We start from the raw sequence: 26,699 nt of genomic DNA, 5'->3' as shown, positions 1-26,699 counted from the left end.
GCAGGTCCCCTGTCAGTGGGCTCTCTCGGTTTCGTTTGTATAAATGTCTTTTTTCCAACCTTGTTTTTTTTTTTTTTTTTTTTTTTTTTGTGAGGAGATCAGCCCTGAGCTAACATCCGCCAATCCTCCTCTTTTTTTGCTGAGGAAGACGGCCCTGAGCTAACATCGGTGCCTATCTTCCTCCACTTTATATGGGACGCCGCCACAGCATGGCTTACCAAGCAGTGCGTCGGTGCGCGCCCGGGATCCGAACCAGCGAACCCCGGGCCGCCGCAGCGGAGCGCGCGCACTTAACCGCTTGCGCCACCGGGCCGGCCCCTCCAACCTTGTTTTTTAAGGACATTTTTGCTGGATAAGAATTTTGGGGGTTGGCAGCTTTTTTCTTTCAGCACTTTGATGATGTCATTTCATTGTCACCCGGCTTCCATTGTTTCTGGAGAGAAGTTGGTCATAGTTCTTATAATTGTTCCCCTGAAAGGAATGCATCTTTTTTTTCTGGCTGCTTCCAGGATTTTCTTTGATTTTCAGAACTTTGTGTGTCTGAATGTGGTTCTCTTTATATTTATCCTGATTGGGGTTTAAGATGTAAATCGATGTTTTTCATCAAATTTGGGAAGTTTTTGGCCATTGTGTCTTCAAATATTTATTCTGCCTCAATTTCACATCCTTTCTCTGAGACTCCAATTATACATGTATGAGACCATATTATATTGTTAACAAGTCTCTGAGGCTCTATTCATTTTCCTTCAGCCTTTTTACTTGCTAATCTTCAGATTAGATCATTTCTATTGAGCTATTTTTACATATATCTTCCATTTTGAGGCTGAGATTTCCAATCCATTCACTGATGAAGACCATATCTTTCTTTAATTCTTTGAGCATATTTATAATAGTTGCCTTAAATTCTGTCAAGTCTAATACCTGGGTCATTTTGGGTTCAGTCTCTCAGTTTCTATAGACTGCTTTTTTCTTGCCTAGGGATCAAATTTTCCTATTTCTTTGCATACCTAGTTAATTTTTTTTTATTGAATACTGGACACTGTAGCTAATATGTTGTGAAACCCAAGATTCTGTTAACTTACTCTGAAGAATGCTGACTCTTGTTTTTGTAGGTAGTTCAATCACTGACTGATGACCTGAACTTGTTTAGGCTTGGTTTTATGCTTTGTTACTGCAGGTCCTAGAAAATCGGAGGCGTTTCCCAAGGCTCTCTAATTTGGCAGAAGCCAATCCTGCCCTGTGTATGCACAGCCAAGCTGTCAGCTGAGGACTTGCCGTTCCCCACATGGAGTTTAGGGACCTTGCACACAGTTCCCTCTTCCCCCATGTCCTGCCTCACACATTCCCACGGCTTCTGCTGCCCAAGTCTGGTCTCCGCCTTGTCAGGTCCATGTGACTTCTGTGCCCAGCACTCTGTGCCATGGGCCGGAACTCTTCGTAGGTGAGAGCTGAGTGATTGTAAGTTGTCCTTCTCCGGGGCATTCTAGTCTTCACTGTCTGTTGTCCACTGCCTGAGAACAGTTGTTTATACATTTTGTCCAGTTTTATGGTTATTTATGGTGGAAGGGCTAATCTGGTACCAGCTAATCCATAATATCTAGAAGTGGAAGTCACAAGTAAGCTTCCTGATGGAGAAGGCAGTCTGTGTCTCCACTCGCTGCCCCACACCCTCCTTGACCCATTGCGCCCCACCCACTGGCCCCTCCAGCCAGGGAAAATTCTTTACCTGGGAACTTCTCAACCCTAGCTTCCAGTCTTTTCTTCTCTCTCTCTTCTCTCCTTGCACTTGCACCCTCAGCTTGCTCCTTCTGATGTCTTTGCTCGCGCCTTCCTCACACCGTCTCCTGGATGCTGGCTTCCCCTGCAGACCCATGATTGCCCCTTATCTCTCCTCCTGGTGACATTTATTGGGCTGTGGCTTCCACCCTCCTTCTTCTGATGATTTTCTGGTCTGTACCTTCAGTTCTCACCTTTGCCCTGGCCTGTGGGCCCATCTTCACCTGATGTTGCAGGTGGTGGTGCCAGGGGCCCTTCCTCCACACCCCTGAATGCAACTTAATGTCTTTACCCAAACCTGTTCCTCTCTCTTGTTTTCCCTCCACCCTGATGCCCAAAGCAGGACTGGCCATGCAGCCCTGGTCCCCTATGTTCTCTGCTCGCTTGTGGTGGCCACCAAGTCCTGATTCCAACCCTTCCAAATGAACCCATTCTAGCCCCCTGCTAATAACAGGAGCTAGTACTAGTATTATTAACACCGTTAAAGAAGGTGAGATGTGTAGTTTTCAGGGTGTGGGCACCAGCAGTTTCTTTCGGAGAGGGGGGGTTTCAGGGGACTCTGGGTCCTGAAGAGGTTGTGGGGGAATAGAATTGGCCACTCCGAATGTGTCTCTTTGGCTAGATTATTTTTAAGAACAAAAGACTCTGAAAAAAACTTTGACCTTCCCCCTAACTGCCTAGAAGAATTTAAGATAGCAGGCCTGTTCCAGGAAGGAGTTAATGCTGTAAACTAACTGTAGCGTAATGTAAAATGTGTCCCATTGTCTGTAGAGGGCTCAGCAAACACTTGCTTAACAAGCATTGGCTTTTCCGTCTCCATGTAAATTGCCTTCCTCCCCTTTGAAGTCCCAAACCACTGCCCCCAACATCTTCCTTTGTCTTTAGCTGAAGATGTATTTAAGGTGGTGGCTTTGGCCATTCTGACTCACTCAGTTTCACTAGGTTTCTCCCATGTATACATGTTATTAAACTTATTTTCTCCTGCTATTCTGTCTCATGTCAGTTTAATTCTTAGACAAGCCAAAGGACCTAGTAGGGTAGAGGAATTGTCCTCCTCCCCTGCAAGGGCAACAACCCAGCAGAAAGCCCTAGGCACCAACCACTTTGATAGAGACCTGATCAGGTGAGAACGAGGGAGCTGCCATTGTCCACCAGGCCCAGGAGCTGCAGTGGTGTGAGAGGCAGCCTGCCTGGGGTCTGATCACAATCAGGGCTGGTTTGGACCCTGCCTAATCTGCTGGCCCTCACACGGCTGACCACTTTGAGGGTCCAGGCCCACAGGCCAGTCTGACCCTGGCTGAGATCTTGTCCTCCCACTGTATGGAGAGGGCCTCTGTAGTCACCTCCCTCAGGGAGCCTGCTCCTTTTGTGACTTGCTATGTCAGAGCCCCAAAGCCCTCTTGGCCTACCAGGCTGGTGGGCACGCTGCAGGTGGGAGCAGGGACTGGGGAAAAGGGCAGGAGAGCTGTGTCCAGTGTGCAAAGCTTCTTCTGAGCCTACTGGGAAGGCCAATTGCAGGCAGCAGCTGGCAGAGGCCAAGGTACCCTTGGCTGTAGCCTGGGAAGAAGTGAAGCTGCTGTACTCTGCAGGGCTGAGGGTCCACCCACCACCCCCTCCTCCACTCCCCTGCCCTCAGGACTCCTGGGTGGACGACAGCCCAGAAACCTGGGAGACACCTGTGTGATGACTGTCAGAGCCGGGAACTCTGAGCACCAGGGGCACCTCAGAGGAGGGCCGAGGGGAGTTCCATCAGGATGAGGGAGTGTGACACTCCAAGAGGTGTTTCAAGTGTTACCTCCCCTCCAGCTCCTGAGACCCACGCCTCCATTTCCGGTTGGTGAGCTCAGAGGTAGGTGTTGCATCTCTGGGGGAAAGGCCTATGATCTTAAAGTTCTGTTTTCCTTGTTTGGACTCCTTTGCAGGTGGCACTGCACAACCTGCTTGCTCGCCTGCCCCTGGCCTGGCAAGGGCCCGGGGGACCGGACACAGGCCTGTCCTCCCACTCCCCCTTACTGCTGTCAGCTCCACCTCTCAGAGCCCAGCGTCCTCATCTGCAAAGTGGTGAGGTGACAACACGCCTGCATATGGGAGACTGGGGAACCACCGGAGTGACTGGCTGTTTGCCGCCTGGCTGCGGCCTGACACCTGTAAGTGAGCGCGTGCCTGCAGTGTCCCATAATTACGGTCGCTGTGTGCAAACTGCATTATATTTGGCTCCCCCCACACATGAGGCTCTTGTCTCCACGGAGCTCTCCCTCCCCACGTGTCATGTGGCCTGGCATCTCCATCCCCTCCTCTGAGTATCTGCCAGGCCAGTCCCAGCGGGGGGGCGATTTGGATTGTTTCCAGTTTTCTTGGTTATAAATAGCACCACTGTGCATGTCTTTATTACAAACTCTTCTTTCCTCCGAAACCCTGAATAACTGAGCCCCATGGGGCTCCCAGGACCCAGCAAGCGCAGCCTGCAAACCCTCCTGTCTTCCCCGCGCGTCTCACCCGTGCTGCGTGGCCGCTCACTGTGGCCGGTCACCCTGCAGGTGGACAAAGGGGGCAGGGGCAGGAAGGCAGGTTCTTCCAGGCATAAACAAAACTAAACAAGAGTAAAGGAAAAAGCACCCAGTGTTTCCTGACATTTGATTCCTTTTAATTTAGGAACAGCTTGCCATGCATCTGGGCTGGGGTTCAGGTGCCAGGGCCCCAGCACGGGGAGGCCCAGCCTCACTCCCCCATCTGGGCTGCTGGCTTTATTTCCCGACCTTGTTTCATACTCTCATTGACTTTTCAAAAATAGTACAAATATAAAAAGTGAAAACATTCTTATTGTGCAGGGTTCACCACAGTTTTTACATTTCTTTATGGCATTTTACTTTTTTGAGTCAATATGAGTAATTTGTATTTTCCTAGAAAAATTTCCATTTCAATGTTGTTTTTCCATTTGTTGGCAAAATGCTGTGCACAGTGTTATTTTATAATCTTTATCTCTTTTTTTTTATTGTGAAATTTTTGTTGTACATTATTGTTTGTCCAGTCACCCTATAAATGCATCCCTCTACCTCTTGTGCTCATCCCCCACCCCTCTTACCCCTGATAACCACCAAACAGTTCTCTTTGTCCGTGTGTTGGTTTATCTTCCAGAAATGAGTGAAATCATGCAGTGTTTGTCTTTCTCTTTCTGGCTTATTTCGCTTAACATAATACCCTCCAGGTCCATCCATGTTGTTGCAAATGGGACGATTTTGTCTTTTTTTATGTTCTTTATCTCTTTATTTCATTTTTGTACCTCCTTTTTGGGCTTATTTTTGGTATTGACTAGACTTGTCAAAGATTTGTCTATTTTACTCTTTAAAGAAAATTTTTTTCAAGACCTGGCTTTAGTATTACTGATTAGCTGTGCTATTGGCTATTTTTTATTTCACCAGCTTCTGGGTGGCCGTATCAAAGTCATGCCTTCTCCTTTCTCGGGGTGATGTGTTGTTCTCGTCCAGCTCCTCAGCTGTGACCCTCCATTCCACTCAGTCTCGCTTTTCTCCTCCAAGCGCAGCATGTGGTGCACTGGACTTCACTCGTGTCTGCTTATAGGTTTCATTTGTGTAGTTTCTGTAGTTTGTAATTTAGATTTCCTGCTGAGTGGATTTATTTGGCTTCCTGTAGTTATGTATTTTTAATTTTATTACACTATTTCACTGATCCCTGTTTTTATAGAATTTTTTTGAGATGTCTGTTGTCTCCTAATACTTGGCCAATCGCTGAGACTGTTCCATGTTACTAGAAGGACATGTGTTCTCCACATGTGATGCCAGCATCAATGTACATTTTGCGTAGTTTTAGGTATATTATGTATGTAAATTAGGTATAATTTACATACATAATTACGTGACTGACATGTAAATTTTATGTAAATTACATTTACATAAAAATGAACTGATTTAAGGTGTACAAGTTGGGGCCGGCCCGTTGGCGCTGCGGTTAAGTGTGTGCACTCCGCTGCGGCGGCCTGGGGTTCGCAGGTTCGGATCCTGGGCACGCACGACGCACCACTTGCTAAGCCATGCTGTGGCAGCATCCCATATAAAGTAGAGGAGGATGAGCATGGATGTTAGCCCAGGGCCAGTCTTCCTCAGCAAAAAGAGGAGGATTGGCAGATGTTAGCACAGGGCTGGTCTCCTCACCAAAAAAAAAAAAAGAAAAAGTGCACGATTTGTAAGTTTTGGACAAATATATACACTTGTGTAACCACAAAAAATGTAGAACATTTCTACCATCCCAGAAAATTCCCTTGGGCCACTCCAGGTCAATCCCAGCCCTGCCGAGCCTCTGTAGGTACAGCCGCTTTTCTAGTTTCTATAACCATGAATTAGTTCTGGAATTTTGTAGAAAGAGAATCCTACAGTGTGTGTTCCTTGTGTCTGGCTTTTTTTTTTCGACTTTAGTTCCGAGACGTTCCCCCATGTTGTTAAGTGTGTCAGTGGGTACTCTTTCTTATCGACATGCACCGACTGTCTCCCTGCACAGTGCTGAGGACACTGATGCTGCTTCCAGTTTCAGCTACTATGAAGAGAGCTACTATAGACACTTGTGCAAATTTCTTTTTTTCTTTTTTGACATACGTTCTTATTTCTTTTGGGTAAATACCTAAGCAAGGACTTAGTGGGTCATACAGAGGATATTTATTTAGCTTTACAAGAAAGGGCCAAACAGTTCTCCAAAGTGGTTGTCCCAGATTTATGCACATTTTCTTTTACAGTGTGTGCATCTGTTAACAATAGCAAATCCTAACAGCTCTTAGGTATTAGCTCCTGTCACAAAGCAGAGAGTCTTAATTGGGGTGAGAATTAGAACCCACAGCTGCGTGTACTCACGTCCCTACTCTTTCTGTGGCACAGGGCTCCAGAGACATTGGCTCCTTAGGATGGACACCCAGAGAATTGGTGGGGCACATGCACGGGCAAGGTGGCGGGGACCACCACTGGTACCCAAGATACATTCTCCCCATTCTTCAGTGATAGATCCCCACATTTTAGCTGGGTCAAGACCTTTTTCCCAGCATCCCTTGCAGCTAAGTGAAGTCATGTGATTAGATTCTGGCCTATGGGTCATCAGGAGGAGGGTCATGTGGCCGAAAGTTGACAAGTGCCCCCTGTCGATCCTCCCTTTCACTATCTGGCTACTAGGAACCCAGACACAATAGCTGGAACTGCATGTCGGGGCACTGGGAAGAGGACCAGCTCTCCAAGGCAGGGCAGAGACCTGGAGGCAGCCTGGGTCTCTGAGGGCTGCATGGAGCCGAGCAGCCCTGACGACCAGGAGTGCCACCCCTGGATGCTTGGAGAGGAGGGAACAAAGTCTGTTTCATGGAAACCCCTGACTGATGCATGCAGGTCCTCTGTGTCCATGCTGGGAACCCCAAGCCTGTAGCCAGTCCCCCGACATCAACGTGCCCTTAGTGCTTGCAGGTAGAGAGTGACCTGGTGGGCGTGGGAGGGGCCTGAGTGCAGGGTCTCCTGACTCATGCCTGGTGGCAGTTTCCACGGCAAGTCCCTGGTGTCCGTGGTAAGGGAAGTACGAGCTACGAGTGGCTCCCTGGCCCCTCCTGGCCATTTGAGACACTGGTGTCATGCTGCCAGCTCCCATTGGCCTGAACAGCCCTGGTTGACAGAGATACCTCTGCAAGCCCAACACATGGTTGGGGGAGCTCGGTTGGGACAATGCCTGGCCTTCTGGGGCGCAGGGCCCAAGGCATCTCCAGGAAGATGGCAGTGACACCTACCAGGAGAGAAGTCGTGGAGTTGGATAGAAAGGGGCCACTTGCCTGGAGGCTGGGGAGGGAGCCCCAGCCAGCCAGCCAGAGGCCTGGGGGTGGGCTCAGCAGGGGTCTGGGAGTGATACCCTCCGCCCTGAGAGTGTGAGATCTCCCAGACAGACAGTCGTGCCCACCCTGTGCCTGGATGCCTAGTGAGAAAGAAGGAGGTCTGAGGGTTTGTGCCCCCATGTCCTTGAGCTGAGACTTTGTGCAGGCCTGAAGACACTGCCCATGTCTTGGGGCTTACTAGTTAGCTTTATTACTTTGCTTGTTTGTCATTTAGGTGGCTCAAACTCCCTTGGAGGGTGCCACACGGAATATGCAGATGAATAAGTGACAGAATGTGGCAGTGCCTTTGCCAGCTTGCTCTTCTCTGCCTCCTTCATTCCTTAAACATACCTGCTGGTTCCAGCCACAGGGCCTTTGCACAGCTACTTCTTTGCCTGCAACACCCTTTCTCCTTAGTCCAGCATCTCTCTGTCATTCAGATCTCAGCTTAAATGTTACCTCCTCAGAGAAGCCTTCCCTGGGCACCCTCTCTGAAGTGGCCATCCCGTCACTCTCTAGCAAATCACTTTGTTTTGAATCTATGTAGAGCAATTATCACTACTCAATGTTTTCTTGTTTCTTTCTTGTTGGTCTTGGGCGTAAGCCCTGCAAAGGCAGCAACCTTGTCCACCACACTCCCTGGTGTGACCCAGTGCCTAGGCAGAACCAGGTACACAGTTGGCACATAGTAACCATGTAAACAAGGCCAATAGTCACTTTTGAGCAGAGTGCAGGGGTTAAAGCCACCAGCCATAAGTCAGGTGGGTCTGGATGCCAATATTGATTTTGCCACAAACCAGCTATGTGACCTGAGCTCAGTTACAGAGTCTTTCTGTGCTTCAGTTTCCTCATTTGTAAAAGGAGGCTAATGATAGCCCTTATCTTGCAAGGTTGCTATAAGATTTATATGAAGTGGTAGATGTTAGATCTTTAGGAGACTTTCCAGCATGTAGTGAGTGCACTGTAAAGCGTAACTACGGCCTTCATCATCATCATCACCATCACCACCATCATCCTCACCACCACCACCATCATCACGACCATCATCATCATCATGATCACAATCTTCATGATCACCATCATCGCCACTACCACCATCACCATCATCATGACATCACCATCATCATCACCATCACAATCTTCATCCCATCATTGTCACCAACACTATCATCAACATCATGTCATCATCACCATTATCATCATCACCACCATCATCACCACCATCATCGCCACAACCACCATCACCATCATCATGACATCACCATCATCATCACCATCACAATCTTCATCACCATCATTGTCACCAACACTATCATCAACATCATGTCATCACCACCATTATCATCACCACCATCATCATCACAATCTTCATTATCACCATCATCGCCACTACCACCATCACCATCATCACGACATCACCATCACAATCTTCATCACCATCATTGTCACCAACACTATCATCAACATCATGTCATCATCACCATTATTATCATCACCACCATCATCATCACCACCATCATCATCATCATCACAATCTTCATTATCACCATCATCGCCACTACCACTATCACCATTATCATGACATCACCATCACCATCACAATCTTCATCACCATCATTGTCACCAACACTATCATCAACATCATGTCATCATCACCATTATCATCATCACCACCATCATCAGCATCACTACCATCATCATCACCACTACCATCACCATCATTGTCACCAACACCATCATCAACATCACATCATCATCATCATCATCCCCATCATCGCCACTACCACCATTACCATCATCATGACATCATCATCATCACCACCACCATCACCATCACAATCTTCATCATTACCATCATTGTCACCAACATTATCATCAACATCACATCATCATCACCATTATCTTTATCACCACCATCATCATCACCACCACTATCACCATCATTGTCACCAACACCACCATCAACACCATCATTATCATCACCATCACCACCATCATCACCATCCTCATCATCATCACTACCACCATCCTTCCCCTGCATGCCTGCCACAGCATCCTTCATGGGATGCCTCGTCAAGGGCCAGGTGATTGGAGATTGATGGCTTAGAGTCTTCCTGCTCCAGGGAACTGCAGCCTGCTCTTCCAGGCAGATGGCTGGGCCTGGGACAAGTGGTGGCAGTGACATCCCTTCCATGACAGCAGCCCCTGGAGGCAAGGATAAAGGAGGCCATGGCTTTCCTTGGGAGAATGAGCCCCATGTGCAGCACTTTTGGCTCTGCAGATGTGATGCTTGTTGCCATGGTGACCGTCCTAACAATAACCTCCCAGAAGTGATATTCCCCACACCCGCCCCAGCTGCCACCTGGGAGGGAGAGCCCTCTTTGCTGACGAAAGCCAGCTAGAAAGGATAAGGTGGGAGGTGGAGATGACGTGGGGGTGTGGGTGGAAGAGGGCCCTTCCTGAAGGAGAGGTGGGAGGCCAAACCCAGATGAGAGGGCTTCTGGGGTCAAGGACTCCAGAAAGAGTCATGGCTGGCCGCCTGTCTCCCTTCCAGCTTTTCCACTGTGCTGGGGAGGAACCCTCTGGTCTGGAGGTGGGTGTCGGTTGTTCTGTAAGTGGGGTGAGGGGTTGGGCTGAGTAGGTAGTGACAGTCTGGGGCCTTTTGGTAGCTCAACCATTCCCCACTGTGGTGGCCTGATCACCCCGCCCACCCTGCCCTCCTCAGGGTCACTCCACGTCATACCTTCAATGTTTCAGCCCAGGGGAGGAGCTGCCCAGGGGGACCCCAGGTGCTAACAGGAATAGAACAGGGGCCTCAAATTGCACCCCTTTAGTGACCCTGACTTCTTGTGTAACCTGGGTCTTGTGCAGCCTCCCCACCCGGGGAAAGGAACCTCAAAAGAGGCTACCCAGAGTGCTGCTGTGTCCTCGCCCAGGAGCTGCAGGAAGCCATGCGTGTGTGTGAGTGTGTATGTGTGAGTATATGTATATGAGTGTGTCTGTGTGTAAGTATGTGTGTATGTGAATGTGTATTGTGAGTGTGTGTCTGTGTGAGTGTGTCAGTGTGTGTGAAAAGACAAGAGAGGATTTATGGGCCAGTGGGGTTTGAGTCCAGCCGCTTCTTGGCTGTGTGACATTGGACAAGTTAAGTTACTTCACCTCTCTGTTTCTCTGCTGTCCCATCTCGTAAAATGGGGACAATAGTAGTATATGCCTCCCAGGATTGTTTGAGAATTAAATGAAATAATACATGTAGAATGCATGTAATCAAATCAGTGTCAACCATCATCATAATTTTAATGCCACTTTACCATTGCGTGGACTCATGCTGGTAAGAGTGTGTGTGACCTTGGCAGCCCATAGCCTGGAGAGAGCCTGATTTACCAAGGGGTGCAATTTTGTTTTGTTTGTTTTGCTAATTGTATTCTGTTGTGTAGGACTGCCTCCTTCTCTTTCCGGAGCTCAGAATGATACAGATGGCCCAGCACGTGCGGGGAGAGGCTCCTATGGGGCTGAACACAATCCCAAGAGCAAGCCTCTGCCCGTCTGTGAGGGACCTCGAGTCCTCCCCTGGCCGCCCCAGGAGAGGTGGGTGTCTGCCTGGCAGGTGCTGGGTGCTCTGGTCCCAGCACTGAGGCAGGAAGGTGGTCTGAGATCAAGGCCATGTCCCCCACAGGGCCCTCTCTGCCCCCAGCTGGGGACCTGCCTGTACCCTTGTGTCCTCGACCTCTAGCCATCTCCTGGGTGCAAGTCGGGTCTGCAAAACTACCCAGGACCGAGACTTGTCGCCATGTGGTCTGCTAATCTGCCCAACAGCGGTGCACCAAAGGCATCCTGGTGGGAGAGACCCTGGTTGCCCCAACCCCAGAATCCCTTCAATTTGATGTTTTATCCAGGAATATTTATTATGGCTTCTGAAGCCAGCCCTAGGCTGCCTGCCAGGGTGAGAGAGATGAGCAGGACAGGCCCAGACCTTGCGCCTGGGGAGCCTGCGGTGCAGGAAGTGGCTCATGTCAGAGCAGCTGCACGACCCAGATCCAGAGCTGGCTGCTGGAAACTTCTTTCCTCAGGGCTTGTCCAGCACAGACCCTGGCCCTGTCCCCTCAGAAGAAATGGAGGTGCTGGAGCCCAGTGGGTCCTCTTTGCTGGGTCTGAAGTCCTGGTTCTAGATGGCCCTCCGGGAGGCTCTTCTGTGGGAAATGGGGTCAGCCTAGCCTCTCCTGCCCCTCCCTCCATGCTCTCTCCTCCTCCCCTCCAGGGCTACTTTCAAGATGGACCCTCTTTTTTTTTCAGGCCAGAGCAGAGGGCAGGCAGGTGGACCAGGCCTGGAAGAGGGGAGAATGTGTTCCCCTACCTGGGCAGGGGGGCAGTGAGCTGTCAGGATCCTGAGTTGCTGATGGAGCAGCTCCTGTTCCCCTAACTTAAGGACCCTGGTCCTTGTCAACTCCAAATGCTCATTCCTGGGACCTCCACTCCAGATACCCCAGCGGCCAGTGCTAGGAAAAGCGATGGACGGGCTGGGACCATGGGGAAGGGGCTGCCTCCACCCTTTCATCTCCCACCCGCGGTGTACGCGCCTAGTCTGGGAGGCTCCTGGGCAGCTCTGCCAGGGGGTCTGGACTGTGTGATATGTGGAGTGGTGGAGACAGGGCAGGAGGTGTCTGGTAGCATCTCCTCCTGGGGGTGTGAGGAATGAGTTCTGTGGACAGGGGCACACATGCTGCCCCCCCCCGCCCCCATGTGTGCCTGAGTTCCCTCTTGAGGTCTGGGGCGAGGTGGGCCTTCAGGGGAGAGAGGGGGCTGGGTTCATTGTGTGCAGTCCCCTGCGTGTGTGTACAGGGGGGGCGCCAGCAGAGAATGGAGAAGTCAGTTCAGGCAGGCCGGGGGTGCCCGTGTACGTGGCCCAGGGCGCATGGGTATGGATGCGGGTGCGGAAGCGGGTTGCATGTGGAGGCGCGTGTGCAGGGTTCAGGTGCGGGAGCACGGCACAGGTGCAGGCGCATGTGCAGGGAGCGGGTTCGGGCGCAGATGCAGGATGCGGGTGCAAGTCCGTGGAGCGGGTATGGGTGCAGGTGCAGGGTGCGGGTGCGAGTGCAAGGGCTGGTGCGGGTGCGTGTGCACGGAGCGGGTGCGGATGCGGGTGCAGGGCGCGTGCAGAAGGCCGCAGGCGGGGCGGGCGCGGCGGCGGTGGCAGCGGCGCCCGCGCTCCCCGCGCGTAGGTGTGTGGCGCGCTCCTGGCGGGGACGGAGCGCGCAGATCTCGCGTGCGCTCGCCGCCCGGCGCAGCCCAGCCCGGCCCCCGCCCGGCGCCGCGAGCCGAGGTGTCGCCCGCGCCCGCGCCCGTGTCGCCGCCGTGCCCGCGAGCGGGAGCCGGAGTCGCCGCCGCCCGAGCGCAGTAGAGCGCACGCCGAGCCCGTCCGTCGCCGCCATGGCCACCACGGTGACCTGCACCCGCTTCACCGACGAGTACCAGCTCTACGAGGATATTGGCAAGTAAGAGCCGAGGCGCGTGCGGGCCGGGCGGAGATCCCGGAGGGCGCCGCGCTCGGAGGGCCGGGACCCTGGAGACCACGACCCTCCGCGCCGCCGGCTCCAGTGCAGCCCCGCGCGCCCCCGGCTCCTCTCGGCTTGGGGCCCGGAGCGCACCGCCCCAACCCCCGGCCCCGGCGCGCGCGGCCCTGCCCGGCTCTGCCCAGCGCGGCCGCCCGGCCGGAGGCCCGGACTCTGGGCGCGGGGCTCGGCGTGGCGGGGGCGGCAGCAGGTGTCCCCAGAGCGCCCGGCAGACGTGACGCATTTGGCGGCGGGAGGTCAGAGAGGAGGAGCGCGCGGGGGCGGCCGTGAGGCCGCGGAGGTGGCAGTGCCCCCGAGGGTCGTCAGCGTGCGGGCCGCGCTGTCCCCACCCCCACCAAGCGGCCGGGCGCGGGGGTGGCGGGACCTGCTTGGCGCCTGCTCCTCCGCGTGGCTCCATCCGCGAGGGGGGTGCCGGCTGCGCTCCCAGCCGCGTGGGAACAGCCTCTGCCGTGGGTCTCCCGGGGAATCTGGGTTCTGGAGGATTTCCCCCCCGGATCCTTCTGGAAAGAGGAGTCTGGAGAGCTGGGGGCCCAGGTCAGGGAGCTTGGATCAGGTCACTGGGCTGGAGATGAGGGGGTGAGGTGGGGAGCCTGATGGGCTTCTGATTTCAGGGCCATCGAGGTAGATGGGGGCTGGATTTTGGAGAGTTATTGGGGGGGGGGCTATTGGGAAGGGCTTTGAAGGCTTGTTTCAGGTGAGGCCTCACCCGAGGAACAGGTGGCTCCTGGGCTCTGCTCACCAACATGAGCAGTGTGAGGTTCTAGATCAGGCTTTGTCCCGGGCTCCGAGACTGTGAGGCTGGTCTCGGGGTCCTCGGCTCTGTGAGTCAGAGTGGCTGCACCTGGCGTCCCTTGGGCCAGCTCCAGCACTCCTGAATCCCCGGCTCCAGCCTGGCACAGCCAGAGCCCCATCCTCCTCCATCCAGCATGTGTGGTGGGGTGCTGGCGAGGTTTCCTCTTACACATCCAACTGCAGATCCTTTTTTTCCCAGTTCTAAAAGAATGTCAGTGGTGATACCTTGTGTTGGGAGGGATGCTGATCATTGATGACTGTGGGCACCGAGCTAGGAGGAGTGCGAGGGTGTGCTGATTCCCCAGTTCTCCCTGCACATGCCCAAGGATGCCGGTCAGGCTTGGGGACTCAGCAGCCGGTGGAGTGGTGGAGTGGAGGAAGCTGGTGGCGCAGGCTGAAGGGCAAGGCCAGGGCCTGTGGACCGAGAAACTCCCTTCCTTCAGGTGGGAGCCGGCTGGGTCCCCAGCCCCAAGGTGGGGGGATCTGGAAAGCAGAGCAGAGGGAAGGAGGGGTCCAGCACATCCCCTGTGTGTGCACCTCAGCCCCCAGGACACAGGCCTTGAAGAAGCTTCCTGGGGCTGGCTGGGACCAGGCCTGTGAGGATGGGCCATGGGCTAGAGGTCCTCAGATGGGACAGGTGGTTCTCCCAGGCAGAGGGCGGCAGTGGGGGAAGGTCACCAGTTTCTAGGAGACCTTCTTGGTGTTCTTGTGCTGGTGCCCAGGAGCATACAGGCCCTCAGACCCTTCGAAGGTGCTGTCGGCCCCTCAAAGAAACACCCCTCCCTGCACCCTGTTCCTTCAACCTGAGGCTCACTCCGCTGACTCCTCCTTCACTCTTGTGGGAACCTTCCTGGGTCCAGCGGCTGTGTAGGGTGGCCGGCCCAACCCCAGGCCTTCATTGCCACCAACAACTGGTTATCCCGGCTACTGCCACATATGCCCACACTGGGGAATGGAGGTCTTCCGGGCTGCCCTCAGGGAGGCTGAGAGGGGATGGCCGACCCCGCAGTGGAGGCCAGGCTCCTCCTCCATCAGCAAGAACAAGAGCAGCCCAAGAAGGGAGCCGTGGGGGCCGCCCCATGCTGTGGTGCCAGGGCCTCAGGCGTGAGTGGGTGAGGAAGCCTAGCCGTCGAGGGGGCACCAGGGGCCTGGGAGATGAGGGGAATGCACCTCAGTGTGCTGGGCTGGCCCTCCGGGGCCAGGAAGCCTTCAACTTGGCCCAGCACCCCTTGAGGAGCCCCCCAGGTGCCAGGCCTGGTGAGGGCCTTGAAGGGGCCTGTCACAGCCCTGCTGGGGCGTCCTGGGTGGGGCAGAGGATGAGTGAGTTCAGGGGTGAGCTGCCTGGGTCGGACACTCAGGCCACGGCCTTGGTCCTGGGGCCCTGGTGTTGACAGTGCCTGCCCCAGGCACAGTTGGTGTTGCTTCCCGGCCCAGGTGGGCGCGTCCAAGTTTATTTAAAGCAGCAGCCCCTGGCACCAGTCAGGCGACGCTGAGCTCCCTGCCCGGGATGGGCCGGGTCACAGGCCCACAGCTGCCCACGTGATGTGGGCAGCTCGCCTCCCTGCCTGTCCCACAGCTGCCCCTGTTCTGGATTGTCCCCTGGGGGCCTGGGCAGCGGGGTCTGAGGGCCAAAAGGGGCTGTTTTCTGGGGCTGTGCTCTCCCTCGCCCAGCTGGATGGGCCTGTTGGGCTCCAACCGGGAGGCCCCAGTCCTGGGTCAGGAGCCACCTGGAGCCCAGGGGCCCTGGACAGGCGCAGGGCAGACCCGGCCCAGCACAGGCTGGCCAGCAGTGCGGTTTTAATTTTTTATATTTGATAGATTTTAAAAATTGAGAAAACTTCCAGGAGTAATAAACATTTGTCTCTCTTCTGCCCAGAATTGAAAACTGTTTCTCTTTTGTCATTTTGGCCTTAAGTTGTTTTTTAAAATTATAAGAAATAAAGCATTACAAATAAATGTTAAGTAACCATTCTCCTCCAACTACTGTCATGCATTTGGAATTTATCTTTCCAGACTCTTTCTGGTTCATTTATACACAGATATAAGCATCCATAATTAATATACTAGATGGGATTCTTTGGTGTGTTTTCTTTTAACTTTACATAAGAATCCTGAAACTTGCTTTTTGGCTCAGCTTAGTCTCATTGGCATCTGTGTGTGCGGACACGTTTTGACCTTTCGCTGCTGCTGCTGCGTAGTGACCGTCGTATGCAGACGGCTCCCCTCTGATGAAAGCCCACGTGTCCCCAGTGTTCTGCTCTCGGCGTTGGTCCCTGGCAGGGGCATCGCTGGCAGCATCTGCGAGTTCTCTAAGTCTCAGTTTCCCCGTGGGACCACTCCCACCAGCCCCCTCCTTCAGCACTGGGGGTTGTACGTGTTTGATTGTTGGGTAGCAAGAGGTCAGGCTCCTGAATCTTCCACTTTTGGGAATCGTCTCCTTTAAAATATGGGTGCTCTCCCTAGAAGTAAGCCGCTCCTGAGAGGTTTGGGATGTAATGCCAGGGGTCCACGGACCCCCGCCTTGCAGCTTGTGGCCTCATTATAACCACCTCTAGAGTGTACATCACTTTGAGCATTTGGTTTTATTTAATTTGAGGTGACTGGGAGCCCCCCAATTTTATAGACACAGAACCGCAGCAGCTTACCCAGGCGGGGCAGCGAGGAAGGCCCGACCTCCAGCGCAGGGCACCCCGCCTCACCCAGCTTCCCCCAAACCTTGGTAGGCCCAGAGCTGACCTTGGTGTGTCCTTGACTCCATCTAGTGTCACCCTGTCGGCAGAGAGCAGGCCGTGGGGTGTGACGCCTTGTGATGGGCATCGGCCTTTTCATGCTTTCTCGGCGTACTCTCAGCTAGCCGATGGGCTGCTAGGTGGTTAACAGATGAACTCAGGAAGTTCAGAGCAAGTCGATTGATGAGTCTCCTGAGCTCTGAAGCCAGGTTGCCAGGGACGAGAGGATTCAGTGGAGGAGGAACCACTGTGTTTGCTTTCTCCTGCCCTCGAGCACTTCCTGCCTCAGAGCCTTTGCCAGTGCTATCCACTCTTCCTCCACGGCCACACAGCCACACAGCTCATTCCTCCGCTGCTCAGAGCCCGTGCCCCCGCCCTGCCCCTTGCCTGCCCGCTCTGTCCCCCGCCTTCGTCCTCCCTTGGCATGTGGCACCGTCTGGCGTGCTGGGCAGTCCCCCATGCACAAGTGGGCTTCAGCCCCTGCCCAGAGCTGTCTCCTCGAGAGCGTGGCCGCCGTGTGCTCCTGCACATTTGAGGAAGGGGTGAGTGAACCGGGCGGGCCTCTGCCTGCTGGGCTGGCCTCCCAGAGCTGGAGTCTTGGTTCCTTAATGCAGGGTATTTAGAGAAGTCGCACATCTTGAGGTTGCTGCAAGATGCTCACGAAGGTGATGCTAGTTTACTTACTATTGAATGGTATTTTTATACCATAACCTACTTTGCTGAGAGCTAAGAATATATCTCGCGCTTGCTACCTGCACTCTTTCTCTTCTGGTAACAGTTGCTAGCAGTTAGGTGGTGCTTATTACATTAATGTGCCTGGTCTGTGCAATATGTGCTGTGATTATTTTACGAAGAGGTGACTGAGGCACCGAGATGCTCCATCCAGGGTCAAGGCCATGCGGGGCTAGGGTTTTAACCCAGGCAGTTTGCTCTGGAATCCACCTTCTCCTCTCAGAAACTCATGACCCTACTCTAGTCTGTGCTTTAAAAATGCTGTTATTCCGCTGGCTGGCTCATGGCCCGCTTGTGGTCTACTCTGACCCTCGGCTTTTCGGGACCTCACCTGTCCTTAGCGGGCTGCTCACCATGCTGTCTTTGTGTTTTCCAGCACAAGGCACTGCCCCACGGTTCTTTTTTATAAAAACGTCTTTTCCTTTTGTCATCTCTCCATGACAACCAACACTCTGCCCCCATTTGGGACCAGGGAGGCTTAAAATTTTATTTCATTAATTAAACAAACTACGAGGACAATAGCATCTTGTAAAGAAAAATCAATACACAAGTATGTACGGTAAATGTGCCTCTTTTACACTTGAGCTCCCTCATTCCCCGAGGAGCCTGTTCTGTCTGTTTTAATGTCAGGAAAAAGGATATGTGTGTGTGTGTGTGTATACACATGGATGTGTACTTACACACATACATGTCACGCATATAGATGATTTTAAAAACACAGATGGAGTCACCATATACGTGATTCTGCAATTTGTTTGCCCCGACACTTTTTCATGACGATCCCTCCACGTCAGTTTTCTTACAGCTAAGTGCCTGCCAGTTCTCGTAGAAGCAGAGAGATGTGTGTATATGTGGTGACCATATTTTTTAAACCAAAAATGGGGACCCGTTCTCTGACAAACATGACAGAGGGATGGGAGGACCCTGTGTTTTAAATCGGGGCTCTCAGGGTTATCAGGAGGGCAGATTGTAGTGGAGGAAGGAAGGAAGGTTCTTGGCGGGGCCCCAGGCTGAGGCACAGGTGTCTCCTTCAAAAAGAACCCGAGAATGTATTCCTCTCTTTTTTGTTGTTTGGGGAATCCGCCCAAGAGCCCAGGGGAGAGAGAGGCAATGTCCAGATTTTCTTTTTTTACCTAAAAAGAAATCCCAACCAACATGGTTCCCTGTGGAGAGTCCACACTGAGCCACCTGGAGTGTAACAAGTGCTTTACCATGAAAGACCAAGTGGAGGTGACGTGGACGGCACCTGCTCCGTGGACACATCTCGTCCTTCCTCTGCTCCCTGGGGCCACCTGGTCCAAGACAAGAGATGTGGCCTTTCTGGAGATTTCAAATATATTTCCAAAAATTTTAACTCCCTCTCTCTATCCCACAAAAATGGAATCTGATTTGATTATTTTTAAATCATCTTTCACAGCTGCAAGTCACTGTGTTAGTGCAGAAACATAAAAATGCATTATGTATCAACTTGGTTTTCCAAAAATTATCATATTGGCATATTACATAGAAATGTATATTTTATTCATATAAAGATCTGAATCTATTTAAGATAAAAACATCCTTTTATGTTAGAGTGGTGTTACTAGCTGCCAAACTCCTGGGCAGCCTTTGTCTCCTAGGTTAGAGGGTCACCACCTGGCTCAGTGGCTGCAGCTCCTGGTGGACGTGGTTGTTTTTGCATTGACATAATGATCCTAAAATAACTAAAGTTATGATTCTTTGTTAAGCCAGATACAAGCTTCTGTTGAGTTCTGGAACAGATTGGCAATAGCTGGGTGAAGATTTAAGAAAATTTTATGGAGGAAGCATAAACCACATTGTTCCATGGGGGCTAATTTCAGAACGACCATCTTTCCCCACTTTATGAGCAGCCAGTGAGTACTGGGGGAAGGAGATGCTTTCACCGCTGTGATGAAACAGGAAAGGCGCCATATCTTCTGATGTAACACCCTCTGTGGTGTTGAGCACATCCAAATTGGTGCCCGTTTCTAGTGGAGACCTGAGGGGCAGCCCTTGCCTCTCTGTGACCCAGCCCACACTGAATTCCAGGGCTCAGAACCATGCCCGGCGCACAGTAAGTGCCCAGCAGATTGGCCTTGTGGGCTGTGGCTCCTTCCCAGAGTGTTGGTACAGTTACCCCATAAAAGATGGGGACCTTGCAGGCAGGTGGAAGGGGGTGCTGGTGGTCTCGGGGGCCTCACACGCCCGGCCTGAGTGGCTGCCTGTCTTGTCACCTGATGAGCTGCAGCTGCAGGGCTGGCACCATGTAGATGCTTGCCACGGAGCTTGACGCCAAGAGGTTTGCGGCGTCCTGCCCATCTCTTAACCAAGTTCTTCCCGTGGCTTCTGTTCTTGTGTGTTGAGATGCAGTCGGATTGTCCAAGTTGGGGGTTTGATCCCGGCCGTCTGTTAGGGGCTTTCTGGGTAGAGAATGCCGGTGTAGTTGGGGGCAGCACCTGCTGAAGAAGGTGGCGAGGGCGATGGTTCCCAGCCTGCTGCCCATCGGAGACCTCACTCCAGACCAGCCAAATCAGGCCCGAGGGGGATCGGGCCTCGGTGCTGTTCCAATGGGCGGCGCAGATACACGCCCTGCAGGGGCCTCTGTGCCTGGGCCAGGCCTGCACTCCCTCTCACTCCCTTGTCTCTGTAAGAGCCTCACCTGACTGTGTGTTTGGAATTTCCTTTCTTTTTTCTGTGCACTCAGCGCCATTACCCACCACCCTACCCTGTCCAGTGCTGTCCAGAAGAGCAAAAGTCGAGCCACAAACGTGAGCCATTTGTGTAATTCAAAATTTTCTAGTACTTTTAAAAGTAAAAAGAAATAGGTGAGAGGAGAGAGTTAAATACGTATATATTTAATAATGTATTTAACTCAGTATATCCAAGATATTATTTCAACATATAATCAATACAAAAATTATTGTTAAGCTATTTTATATTTTTAAAAATATGATGTCTGTGAAATCTGTTGTGTATTTTACACGTGCGGCACATCTCGGTTTGGACCAGTCACACTTCAGGTTCTTGTGGCTGCAAGTAGGCGGTGTATTGGACAGCACAGGTCTACAACTTCAAGGTTATTCCTATTATTATTATTATTATTATTGCAAATTTTCCAGTTTCTTTTGGTCTTCTACAGACTCATTGAGTCTGCATGCACGCTGACCATTTGCCAGGCACGTTCTAGGTGCTGGGCAACAGTAGTGAACAGAGTCAAGGCTGCCTGCCCTCGTAGAGCTTATACCAGTGGGGGAGGCAGATGATAAACGTGAACGCTAAGGGAATTATTTGGTGGGGTGGAAGGTGATTAATACCTCTGCTCTGGGAATAATGAAGGAAACTCAGGAGTGCCAGTTAGGAGGAAAGTTGCAGCAATAAAAAGGGAGGTCATGCCGAGAGAAAGGAGAGAAGCCTCAGATTGCTAAAATCAGGAACAAGAGAGGGGACATTACAACGGACCTTACAGAAATAAAAGGATGATAAGGGAGTTCTGTGAACAGCTGTGCACCAACGAGTTAGATAATCTAGATGAAACAGACAAATTCTTAGAAAGACACAAATGACTGAAGTTGACTCAGAAGAAGTAGAAAATCTGAATAGACCTATAACAACTAAAGAGATTAATTAATAAATTAAAAATTAAACAATGTCCCACAAAGAAAAGCCCAGGCCCAGATAACTTTCCTGGTGAATTCTATCAAACATTCAAAGAAGAATTAATACCAGTCCTTCGCAAACTCTTCCAAAAAATAGAAGAGGAGGGAATTCTTCCCAACCCATTCTATGAAGCCCATAATATTCTGATACCAAAACTAGATAAAGATGTCAGAAAACTACAGACCAGTCCCTTATGAGTATGGATGCAACAAGATACAAGCAAAATGAATCCAGCAACATATAAAAAGAGTTATACATTATGAACAAGTAAGTTTTATCCCAGGAATGAAAGGTTGGTTCAACATACAAAATTCAATCAATGTAATACACCATGTTAATAGAATAAACAAAGAAATTATATGATCATCTCAACAGATGCAGAAAAAGCATTTGACAAAATTTAATACACTTTCCTGATAAAAACACTCAACAACTAGGAATAGAAGGAAACTCCCTCAACCCGATAAAGGGCGTCTATGAAAACCCACAGCTGACATATTTAATGGTGAAAGACTGAATGCTTTCTTCCTCAGGTCAGCAAAAAGACAAAAGTGTGTGCTCTCTCCACTTCTATTAAACATAGTACAGGAGGTTCTAGCCAGGACAGTTGGGCAAGAAAAAGAAATAAAAGGCACCCAGACTGGAAAGAAATAGGTAAAACTATCTCTATTTGCAAATAACATGATCTTGTATATAGAATCCTCTGAAAAGCTATTGGAACTAAAAAATGAATTCAGCAAAGTTGCAAGATATAAGATCAAGATGCAAAAATCCATTATATTTAATTACATAAGCAATGTTCAATCCCAAAATAAAATTGGGAAAAACAATTCCGTTCACAATAGTATCTAAAAGAGTAAAATAATAATAAATTAACAAAAGTAGTACAAGACTTGAACGTTAAAAACTACAAACTACTGTTGAAAGAAATTAAAGAAGACAAATAAATGGAAAGACACCTCATGTTCATGAATCAGAAGACTTAATATTGTTAAGACGGCGGTATACTCCAAATTGACCTACAGATTCAATGTAATATCTATCAAAATTCCACCTACCTTTGTAAAAAAAAATTGACAAGCTGATCCTGAAATTCATATGGAAATGCAAGGGACCCAGAAGAGCCAGAACAATCTTGAAAACAAGAAACAAAGTTGAAAGACTCGCTTTTGGATTTCAAAACTAACTGTACAACTGCAGTAGTTAAGACAGTGTGGGTACTGTCTGGCATAAAGATAAACCCACAGATTAGTGGAATAGGACTGAGAGTCTAGAACAAACCCATACATCTCCGGTCAGTTGATTTTTAACAAGGATGACAAGACAATTCAATGAGGAAAAAATAATGGTTCATTCAACAAATGGACAGTTGGGCATCTACATGCAAAAGAGGGAAGCTGGAACCCTTCCAAACACCAGACACAAAAATGGTCTCCAACTGGATCATAGACCTAATTGTAGGAGCTAAAACCATAAAGTGCTTAGAAGAAAACATAGGAGTAAATCTTTGTGACCTTGGATTTGGCAGTGGTTTCTTAGCTACAACACCAAAAGCACAAGCAACAAAATAAAAATAGACAAATTGGACTTCATCAACATTAAAAACTTGTGTGCTTCAAAGGACAGGAAAGTTAAAACACAACCCACAGAACGGGAGAAAATATTTGCAAATCATGTATCTGAAAAGGAACTTGTATTTAGAATATTTTAAGAATTCACTTCCGGGGCTGGCCCAGTGGCGTAGTGGTTAAGTTCATGTGTTCCACTTCGTTGGCCTGGGGTTCACTGGTTTGGATCCTGGGCGTGGACCTACTCACCGCTCATCAAGCCATGCTGAGGCAACGTCCTATATAGAAGAGCTACAACTCTACAACTATGATACACAGCTGTATACTGGGGCTTTGGGGAGAAAAAAGAAAAAGAGGAAGATTGGCAACAGATGTTAGCGCAGGGCCAATCTTCCTCAACAAAACAAAACAAAACAAAACAAAAAAGAGAATTTACTTCCTAACAGTAAAAAGACAAACGACTCAATTGAAAAACAGGCAAAGGACTTGAGTAGACATTTCTCCAGAGAAGATAGACAAGTAGACAATAAGCACGTGAAAAAATGCCCAACATCATTAGTCATTCAGGAAATGCAAATCAAAACCACAGTGAGATACCACCTCATTCCCACTAAGATGGCTAGAATCAAAAAGACAGACAATAACAAGTGTTGGTGAGGATGTGGAGTTGGAACCCACATACATGCTGGTGGGAATGTAAAATGGTGCAGCTGCTATGGAAAACAGTTGGACAGTTCCTCAAATATTCCATTCCTCGGCATGTACCCAAGAGATGTGAAAATATATGTCCACACAAAAACTTGTTCATAGCAGCATTATTCATAATAGCCAAAAAGTAGAAACAACCCAAATGTCCATCCACTGATGAATGGATAAAGAAAATGTGTTATATCTGTACAAGGGAATATTGTTCAGGCGTAAAAAGAAATGAAGTGCTAATAAGTACAGATACACGCCACCACGTGGATGGACGTTGAAAACATACTCAGTGAAAGAAGCCAGTTATGAAGGCAACATGTTGTATGATTTCATTGATATGAAGCGTCCAGAACAGGCCACTTTGTAGAGACAGACAGTAGAGCCTGGGCTCACTGGGGAGACAGAGGATGGGGAGTGACGGCTATTGAAGTAGAGGGGTGTTTTTGGGGTGATGAAAATGTTGCAAACTTAGATTGTGGTAATGGATATAGGACTCTGTGAATATAGTAAAAACCACTGACATACACTTTATTTTTTTTTAAAGATTTTATTTATTTATTTTTTCCCCCCAAAGCCCCAGTAGATAGTTGTGTGTCATAGCTGCATATCCTTCTAGTTGCTGTATGTGGGACGCGGCCTCAGCATGGCCAGAGAAGCAGCGCGTTGGTGCGAGCCCGGGATCCGAACCCGGGTCGCCAGCAGTGGAGCGCGCTCACTTAACCACTAAGCCATGGGGCCGGCCCAGACATACACTTTAAATGGGTGAATTGTTTGGTATGTGAATTATATCTCAATAAAGAAGTTTAAAAATAAAACCTCTGTAGGAAAAAACTCTCTAACATCTGGATCTCAGCACTCAGCTGAGGAGAGAGCTTAACAGTGAAAGTGTCACCTGCTCTCGGCCACGGCATCCCTTATCGTAGAGAGAAGCAGTCATGTCACCAGAACGTTGACTTGTGCCTGAGGACAGGGTCCAAAGTGCCATGGCTGGGCTGCAGTGAGCCGCCCTTGTCCCTTCGCCCCAGCCTTCGCTCCGTCCCGCACTGGGCGCCTGTCACCATGCCCAGAAGCAGCTGAGAGCCGCCTGGGAGCTGGAGGGCAGAGGCTGGCATGGGACCCACAGCAGGCTGAGAGCACAGAGGCCGGGAGGGTGGGACCCAAAGACCCCTACTCCCGCCAGCTCAAGCCCGCCTCTTGCCACCGGATCTGAGGCTGGCCTTGGGTCTGGGGTGGTCTCAGAGTGGACAGAGCAGCATGGCAGGAACAAGGGGCTGCCCCCGACCCAGATGGTGCACATGGGCATGGTTCGGAAGGTACCATCATTGCAACAGCAGGAGGCCTTCTCTCCTGGCTCTTCTCTCCTGTGGCCCAGGTGCTGGAGGGTGAGGCTCCCCTGGGAGCAGGGAGGTTGGGTCCTGGTGGGTGTGGTGACAGGCATGGGCAGTGGAGGAGGACACGCCGTCAGCACTGTTGGCAGTGACGGGAAGGGCTGGAGTGAGGCAGGTGCGGGAGCCCAACCCCAAGCTGTGTCATTCCGGAACATCTGGTAGCCTCCTTCCTGGCCTGCTCTCTACACCTCCTTCGCTATCCTCAGCTGGGGTTCTCCCCCTTCTTTCTCCCTCTGCCCCTTCTCCAGGCCCCCTGCGTCCTCTGGGGTGGGCTGTGACCCCTGCCAGCCTCATTGCTGGTCCCCCAGGTTAAGGAAGATCCAGGAACCTGTGAGCCCCTCAGGAGCAGGCCCTTGGGCTGGGAGGCTCCGGCGTGGAATTGAGCAGCCAGGTACCACATGGGGGTAGTGTCCTCCAGCCCCTCCCAGAGACCCATGCGGGGGAGGACACCACTATAACGCTTCACTTTTGGGGGTCAACTTCTCGGGACCCAGTAGGTGCCCTGCCTTCCGAACTCTGGCCCTGGCCTTGCCTCACATTTCTGGGCTCCACTTGCTTCTGTCCTGAGTGGCGCTTGGGACCGTCCCATCCAAGACTGCCAGGCTGGGGCCTTGGCGCTGAGACCAGGGCTGGGGCGTCTCTGTCATCCCAGCGTGGGTTGGGCCTCAGGGTCCCCTCATCTGTGCTCTTTCCTTCTTTGGAGGGTCTGCGGCCCCTCAAGTCTGGGTGGGGCCTCGTAGCAGCATTGAGACTTCTGGGGCACAGACCATGGTTTCCCTGAAGTTCACTGTGCTTTTCACAATTCCTCTGCAGGCCTGAGCCTGGTGCATTTTTATCCTTACATTGTTCTTTTCTGATCAGGGAACAAATGCTCATCTTGACCAATCGCCTGTGTGACCGACTGCCCAGGATGGCCTGTCTTGTGGGGGCTGTTAATCTCTCTCTCTTTTTTTTCAGGTTTAGACTTTTCTTTTCCTTCCTCCTCCTTTTTCCTCCCGGCTCTTCCTGGTGCGGTGACCGATCAGCATTCCCCTCACTATGCTGTGTGGACCCCATCGAGTGGGGGGTCTGGGGGGCTGTGTTTGTCCCTCTGTTTCTCTTCGCCTCCCTCTTCCCTCCTCTTCTCTTGCCTCACTTAAAGGGTCCTTAGAGATCTCTCCTGATGCCCTCTTGGGGACCATACCTTCTACTGCATCCCCATCCTCAGTGGCCCCCTTGGAAGGGCCTTTGCAGCCCCTGACTACAGCCTGCAGCTTCTTGGAGACGTCACTTGGCAGTTGGCACTTCAGGTGTTTGGCTCCTCCACTGAAATGCAGTCATGTTATCCCTCCCTCTGGGTTGAGCTGTCATGAGTTCCAATCACCTCTGCTTTCCAGCCTCCTGTGTCTCCCAGCCCTGAGGGACGGTTTGAGCAGGCGCTGGGTGGTGGGCCAGGGCTTGGCCTCACTGGAGACTTCTGTCTTGTCACATCTTGGGGTGTGTGGGGTCTTCAGCCTCGGTCCCTACTGAGGGTGCAATCTGCTTCGAAGCCCCTGCACGAGCTCCAGGCCATGCTGTGCCGAAGTCAGCCAGGGGCTCCTGGGCCCAGACCACCTGGCCTGGCCCCCGCTTTGCTAAGCTGGAGGGTGTGTGGGGCTGCCCAGGGCCTCCGCCTCGGGGCATTGCTGGCCGTGAGCAGACCATGAGATCCAGGCTCCATTTCCTCCTCTGTGTGGCGAGTGCAGTGAGCTGGGTCCTTCCCAGCGAGCAAGGGACAGTCTGGCGAGTGTGCCGCGACGGTGAGGGTAGGTCGGTACCACCACCTTGGTCAGGGGAAGGGTCACCTCTTACAGCCTCAGTCTCCTTGTCTGTGAGAGGGGATCGTCATTGTGAGAGTCAGTCACACAGTGCAGGGAGCTGGCCATGTGGCCGCCCTTCCTAGTCCAGGATGGGGGAGGGCA

The 26,699-nt window shown here is 51.3% G+C and overlaps 2 protein-coding genes across 2 annotated transcripts in view; one reads left to right on the top strand and one right to left on the bottom strand.

The window, feature by feature from the left end:
• The window catches only part of OGDH (oxoglutarate dehydrogenase), a 385,968-nt gene that overhangs the window by 287,539 nt on the left and 71,730 nt on the right, over positions 1 to 26,699 (bottom strand). The window lies entirely within an intron of this gene.
• The window catches only part of CAMK2B (calcium/calmodulin dependent protein kinase II beta), a 94,851-nt gene continuing 81,174 nt past the window's right edge, over positions 13,023 to 26,699 (top strand). Inside the window, exon 1 of the mRNA XM_058534735.1 lies at positions 13,023 to 13,116. Within this exon, the coding sequence (XP_058390718.1) occupies positions 13,052 to 13,116 (65 nt within the window). The 5' untranslated portion in view covers positions 13,023 to 13,051. The remainder of the gene's footprint in view (positions 13,117 to 26,699) is intronic.

Source organism: Diceros bicornis, chromosome 41 (genome assembly GCF_020826845.1).
Source record: "Diceros bicornis minor isolate mBicDic1 chromosome 41, mDicBic1.mat.cur, whole genome shotgun sequence".
Classification (NCBI taxonomy): Eukaryota; Metazoa; Chordata; class Mammalia; order Perissodactyla; family Rhinocerotidae; genus Diceros; species Diceros bicornis.
The sequence above is the reverse complement of the archived record's forward strand: the minus strand, read 5'-3'. Positions and strand labels throughout refer to the sequence as shown.